The 6,728-nt window shown below is 41.0% G+C and overlaps 3 protein-coding genes across 3 annotated transcripts in view; 1 reads left to right on the top strand and 2 right to left on the bottom strand.

Annotated features, from left to right (window-relative positions):
• The window catches only part of LOC109129852 (brefeldin A-inhibited guanine nucleotide-exchange protein 3-like), a 3,348-nt gene extending 2,758 nt beyond the window's left edge, over nt 1-590 (top strand). Inside the window, exon 5 of the mRNA XM_019238812.1 lies at nt 546-590. Coding sequence (XP_019094357.1) covers nt 546-590 — 45 coding nt within the window. The remainder of the gene's footprint in view (nt 1-545) is intronic.
• Nucleotides 488-1,511, bottom strand: LOC104759044 (kinesin-like protein KIN-UB; the record flags this gene model as incomplete). Its single annotated transcript, XM_019238811.1, has 3 exons — nt 488-1,015; nt 1,101-1,229; nt 1,319-1,511. Coding segments are annotated over 3 exons (483 nt in total), but the record flags the coding sequence as incomplete, so codon positions are not given.
• On the bottom strand, nt 1,523-6,722 carry LOC104754351 (kinesin-like protein KIN-UB). Its single transcript, XM_010476524.1, has 19 exons — nt 6,413-6,722; nt 6,049-6,149; nt 5,824-5,946; nt 5,536-5,721; nt 5,237-5,458; nt 4,982-5,135; nt 4,640-4,789; nt 4,438-4,526; nt 4,145-4,348; nt 3,925-4,032; nt 3,710-3,844; nt 3,476-3,607; nt 3,052-3,184; nt 2,871-2,963; nt 2,638-2,763; nt 2,374-2,499; nt 2,150-2,293; nt 1,932-2,060; nt 1,523-1,843 (listed from the first exon to the last, which is right to left on the bottom strand). The coding sequence occupies exons 1-19, from the start codon at nt 6,579-6,581 to the stop codon at nt 1,683-1,685; spliced, it is 2,685 nt and encodes an 894-aa protein (XP_010474826.1). The 5' UTR covers nt 6,582-6,722; the 3' UTR covers nt 1,523-1,682.

Genomic DNA, 6,728 nt, shown 5'->3' with positions numbered 1-6,728 from the left:
CTCTCTCTCTCTCTCTCTCTCTCTCTCTCTCTCTCTCTCTCTCTCTCTCTCTCTCTCTCTCTCTCTCTCTCTCTCTCTCTCTCTCTCTCTCTCTCTCTCTCTCTCTCTCTCTCTCTCTCTCTCTCTCTCTCTCTCTCTCTCTCTCTCTCTCTCTCTCTCTCTCTCTCTCTCTCTCTCTCTCTCTCTCTCTCTCTCTCTCTCTCTCTCTCTCTCTCTCTCTCTCTCTCTCTCTCTCTCTCTCTCTCTCTCTCTCTCTCTCTCTCTCTCTCTCTCTCTCTCTCTCTCTCTCTCTCTCTCTCTCTCTCTCTCTCTCTCTCTCTCTCTCTCTCTCTCTCTCTCTCTCTCTCTCTCTCTCTCTCTCTCTCTCTCTCTCTCTCTCTCTCTCTCTCTCTCTCTCTCTCTCTCTCTCTCTCTCTCTCTCTCTCTCTTCATTTGCTCCCTCGATTTTAATCATAATTCTGATTGGTTCTTTTCTTTTGAGGTTTCTTTTTTTTTTTCTTTTTTTTGTCACAAAAATTTACGTTTGCCTGATTGTTTGGTGGTAGCCATGGGAAGAAGGTAGCGTTCACGAGGTGTCTATTTTCTTATAATGTAAATTGTAAAATATTAGACAGTCTGTGTTTTTGACACATTGTTTCATAATAAGTCTTCTACTAAACTTTCTTTTTATTTCGAGGTTGGATGAATCACAAAACGTGATTTAGTAAGGCGTTTTTTACAATCAAAAGTGAACGAAACGTTTAGTACTAACATCGATAAAATAAAATAAATAGAAAGAATACAGATGATGATGGGTGTGTCATGTGTGAATCTCGTTGAGAGATTGATAATTATGTTACAAACTTAGAACAAAGTCAAAACTGGATGCCGAGGCGACGGATCTCAGAACGGAAGACGGGACTGGAAGAGAGAGTACGATGAGCCAAACTTCGAATGTCTTCTCTTGAACATTCCTTTGATATTCTCACCAACTCCCACAACGCTCCTCCGCTTATCATCTCCTTCGCATTCACCTCTGCCCCCACCAAACAATACCAAAAAACACCAATGAATATGATGAACCACAAGGACCACAAAGAAAAGTCAAGGATCGCACTAACCATGCTGGGCCAAATGACATAAAGCTAGCTCTATGTGCCGCCTGATTGGCGCAGCTTCATCGTTAGCATGTTGTACAATCCATGGAAGAGCTCCGTCTTCTATTAGTAGTGATCTTCCACTCTTAACACCTTCATACACTCTTCAAATTAACCCACCAAAACAAGAAATGTCTCTACACACTAGGTGACCTTGATGGAAAACTAGAACGGCTTTTTACCTTGAGTGGTTGCTCGGGACTCGCACTTTGCAAAGTTTGCAATTCCACGAGCCACCTGGGCAAGAACATCCGGATGTCCGCATCTAACCATTCCTAACAACGCTTTTATTCCACCATCCGACCATAGTCTTGCTTGAAGTTTGTCTGCCAGACATAATAGACATCTCAGAAATTGGTCGGTTTCTTCGTTCAAAAGTNACAAAACGTGATTTAGTAAGGCGTTTTTTACAATCAAAAGTGAACGAAACGTTTAGTACTAACATCGATAAAATAAAATAAATAGAAAGAATACAGATGATGATGGGTGTGTCATGTGTGAATCTCGTTGAGAGATTGATAATTATGTTACAAACTTAGAACAAAGTCAAAACTGGATGCCGAGGCGACGGATCTCAGAACGGAAGACGGGACTGGAAGAGAGAGTACGATGAGCCAAACTTCGAATGTCTTCTCTTGAACATTCCTTTGATATTCTCACCAACTCCCACAACGCTCCTCCGCTTATCATCTCCTTCGCATTCACCTCTGCCCCCACCAAACAATACCAAAAAAAAACACCAATGAATATGATGAACCACAAGGACCACAAAGAAAAGCCAAGGATCGCACTAACCATGCTGGGCCAAATGACATAAAGCTAGCTCTATGTGCCGCCTGATTGGCGCAGCTTCATCGTTAGCATGTTGTACAATCCATGGAAGAGCTCCGTCTTCTATTAGTAGTGATCTTCCACTCTTAACACCTTCATACACTCTTCAAATTAACCCACCAAAACAAGAAATGTCTCTACACACTAGGTGACCTTGATGGAAAACTAGAACGGCTTTTTACCTTGAGTGGTTGCTCGGGACTCGCACTTTGCAAAGTTTGCAATTCCACGAGCCACCTGCGCAAGAACATCCGGATGTCCGCATCTAACCATTCCTAACAACGCTTTTATTCCACCATCCGACCATAGTCTTGCTTGAAGTTTGTCTGCCAGACATAAAAGACATCTCAGAAATTGGTCGGTTTCTTCGTTCAAAAGAAAATGACAGTTGAATATGTTATTTTACCATTGCCACAGAGATTAGCAATAGCTCCAGCAACCATGCGTAAAGTCTGTGGATCCTCTGCATCTGCAGCTGTTAGAGATAGCAAGCTGATTCCACCTTGGTCCACTATCAGTTGTTGACTCACTTCTGTTACCACACAAACAAAACTAAAACACATGAGCACATATTGTCACACTAAGTGACCACAAGCCATTTAACTAGTCTGTTTCTGCTTTCACCGTCTGTTTAACCTCCAACTATTATTCAGTATCCATAAGCATTTACCATTCATTGCGAGATTGGCAATCGCACCAGCGGCGACTCTTCGGACAGTTTCATCTTCGTAGCTTCTCAGAAGCATCAACAATGATGTAAGCCCTCCAGCTTCAACGATCTTTTCTTGATTTGCCTCTGCTTATCAAACCCAAAGAAAATAGGGGAACTGTGATACCTTATAGCAACAAAAATATATGAACCTCAAGAGATATCATATATGAATGTGAGTGAGCAAAAGTTACCTTCAGCTGCAAGATTCGCCACAACTTTCACAGCATGAATTCTTATGTTTGCATCATCTGATTCAAGCAATTGCAAAATCTTTTGAAGTCCCACTGTTTCAAGGAGGATAGAAAGTTATAAGAACCACAAAGGCAGTTGTACACACTCCGGCGCAAACATTTTAGAAGAAATTCCTATTACCTTGCTCACATAGTGTAGCAAACGGCGCCTTCTGTCCGTTCATAGATTCTCTTGCTTGGGAATGCCGTGAGGGTAATGAGTCCGTGCCAGAAAATGAATTCCCTGGGGCACCGCTGTCCAAGCATCGTCTCATCTAGAAGAATGAGACTCAACTGTCAGGTAAACTCAAGGTTGAACCAAAAATCATTACCAAGATACAGTTGTTATCAAGTACAAGAGCAGGTGGTTGTGAATATGTGCCTCATAGTGATTATAGTAAGCTCAAAGAAACTCTAACCGTGCTTGTACAATTTTCCAAGTGTTACAAGGTATATTCAATGAGTGAAAACGATAAAGACTAATCCTTTATTTGATGTTAAAGACAGTTGCTTTACAGCAATTAAAGGAGAGACCTTCACACCCACTAAATTCGTAAATTTTGTACCTGGTCAGCTTCAAAAGTAAGTTGCACAAGTTGACTTCGTAATATAGTGACCTCTTCTTCAAGTTTCTTTTTCTGAATAGCCTCATCCTCCAGCAGTTTTTGTAGTCTTGATATTCCAGCATCTTCGCCTTCCTAAAACGCCAGAGAGCTTGGTTAAATATTATCTAAGATGTTAAATCATTTGAGAGGGGGAGAGAGATAGAAAGAGCGAAAAAGAAGTTAAAGACTGGGTACCCCTGATTTTGTCTTCAGCGTTGACTGGCTTTTTATTTTGCTAACTTCCTCTTCAGCTGCCTTCCTTAACCTCATTTCGTTCTCAAGTGATTCTTTTAACCTGGTGAATTCACTAGCTGTAACAACCCCGTTGACCTGCAGGTTAATTTTTACAGGTTAAAGATTCGTACACTCCCATCACCTGAAAAGAAAATAAGAGTTCTGTGGGCTAGTACCTCTCCATTGCGTTTACCATTCTCATGGTTCCGCTGGCTCGATATCAGCTTTTCTTCAAGCTTTTTAACTGACTCCATATACTCCATTTGACACTTTAGTTTCTCCTTCTGTAAATAGAATATTAGAAAACAAATATCCGATTTCAGGTACTGAAACAAAACACGGATATGAAACCGTTTTTTATTTTATTTTTTCGAATTCTTTTGGGTGTATGCTAACCTCTAAGGCCTCAGCAAAGTTTTTTTCAACTTCTGATATACGATTTTGTGCTTGTCGATTTATTCTCTCCACATCGTCATCAAATGCTTTCAGCTGCCTTTCATTTTCAGCAATCACCTTATCAAGTTGGACCTCAAGTTTCTTGGATAAACTCTTGTAATCAAATTCTTCCTTTATCTTTAACATATTCTCTACCTTCATTGCCTGCCCAAAAATTAAAAACACTTATGGGTTTTGAATATTTTCAAAACGACTTCTACATTACGGGATGGGTAAAGATAGTGATAGCGCACCCTTTGACCAAATAATATAGTACTTGTTGTCTCCCCTCTATGGCGTGGAGAGGGACCAATGGTCACAATTAGGGATGTTCTTGCTGTGCCTGAAATGCAAAAAACATATGTATAAGCGACTGATATTCTGAAAAGTCCAGTTATTAGGAATTCAGAATTCAAGACACCAGGACTTAGGATATGAGCAATAAGATAAACTAACCACCAAATGAATCTCTCAACAAGCGAGTAAGTTTTGAATCGCGAAGTGGAACATGAGGGCTATTCTCAGCTATTGCATTTATGCATTTTCCTAAAGCACTAAGTGAAAGATTAATGGATTTAGCTTCCTCCAGCATGTGCCCTTCGCTGCCTGCATAGCAAGAAAGAAGGTGATAATGAGTAACACCCATAAGATGGAATCTTACAGAGCATCATAGGAAAAGTAGGAAATGTGTTAGTAACTGATACTGTCTTTCATTGAGGGAAAACGAAGAAATGAGGGAATCTGCTGAGTACAAAGAGCTTTGACAAGCTATGTCAATTGATTATTAGAGGTTTATACCAGACTTGTGAACACGTTCAGAACCAGCAAGATCAACTAGAACAAGCTTGCTTCTCCTAACCAATGGCTTTGATGGTCTGAGAAAGTGAGATGAGTTGTCCGTTTCAGTTGAGACTGGATCCTCGTTTTCTACCACCGACCTCTTGACATGTACCTGAACTATTATTGATCATGCATCAACTCAAGATAACAATAGAGATGAGCGTAAAGGTATATCAAAATCTAATGTCTCAAGGCTAAACAGAAGTGAATTACCATGAGAATTGCATGACTTCGAGAAGATTCAGTATTCAATTTGGTATTGGCAGCAACCCTATGTGTTTCCCCAAGCTGAAGGAGCTCAAGGAAATTTTGTTGGTTCCTGATCTCTACATGGGTTGCCCCAGGCAAGGAGACATCTCCAGTTTTGGGGTCTTCGACAATAGCAATATTGTCATTAGATGGGTCTAGGAGATCTTGGATGGTCTCCATATAAAGCTGGAGATAGAGAGAGAGAGTCAGTGTCTGATGCAAAGTAAGTGAGGAAACAAACAATGCAAGGAAAGAAAGAAAACCTGTAAATAAGAGACAGAGACAGAGTCAGTGTCAAGAGAAGTGCCAGCAATGATATCTTCCATGGAACGAACCATGATACCACGAGCAGCAGTATCTTCATCTCCTAATTTCCCAAGGGTAAAAGTTTTGCCAGTACCGGTTTGACCATAGGCCATGACAGTTCCATTGTAACCCTCAAGAACACTCTACAAAGTAGTGGGGTAATCAAAGTAAATTCAGATGAATAAACAAAAAGAGGGAGAAAGAAGAAGAAGAAGGGGGTGGGGGGAGAGAAAAAGGAAAGAGACCTCAACAACAGGCTTGGCAACAACTTGGTAGACGCGTTTCTGTGAAGCAGTTTCGGTAAGGACGTCATCAAACTCATAGGTTTCAGTATCCCAATTGTTTTTCCTGAGTTTCAACCTTTTAAGCTGGGAACATATGGAGACAAATCAGTGAGAGAGAGAGAGTAGAAGGAAAAAAAAAACCAACCAAAAAGGGAACAAGAAGAGAAGAGAAGAGAAGAGAAAGACCTCAGGTTGCAACTCAACACAATCAGCAAAATCAGCATCTGCGACGGACTCATCAGCATTACGAGGTCGTAATCTAACAGCTACTCGAACTCTCCCAGGCACTGAAACAAAAAAAGAAGAAGATGATGTTAGCAAGGGTGGGTTCCAGAGTATAGAGATCGACAAAATCGTTCTAACAACCATCAATTAATCAAATCAATCATCCAATCCAAGTAAGTCGATTTGGAAACACAGAGAGAGTTGCTTAATCTTCACTAAACCACAAAGCTAGGAGATGAGAGTGAAACTTGGAAATTGAAATCGCATCTCAGTAAGTTAGGTAATTACAAAAACCAAACAAAAGAGAGAGAAAGAAAGGAGGGACCTCCATTGTCAGCGAGAGAAGCAGAAGAGGTGGAGTTGCGACGGGGGGCGGAGGAGGAAGGAATCCTGGATTTGAAAGAAGACGATCTGAGATTGCTGGAGCCAGAGACGGGTCTCATGGATCCTCCTCTAACCGCACCATTTCTCGATGAAGATGAAGCCATAGCCATCCCCTCTCTCTTATCTCTATATATATGCTAGCCTAACAGTCTTCTTCTCCGTCTTCTCTTCAGAGCCGACTGAGTTTATGCGAATAGAAGAATTAAAATTCAAAACATGAAAAAGAGAATAGAGGCGAACAAGAAGAAGAAGAAGAA

The sequence above is a fragment of the Camelina sativa genome, chromosome 17 (genome assembly GCF_000633955.1).
Source record: "Camelina sativa cultivar DH55 chromosome 17, Cs, whole genome shotgun sequence".
Taxonomy (NCBI): domain Eukaryota; kingdom Viridiplantae; phylum Streptophyta; class Magnoliopsida; order Brassicales; family Brassicaceae; genus Camelina; species Camelina sativa.
This window is presented reverse-complemented; position numbering and strand designations above follow the sequence as displayed.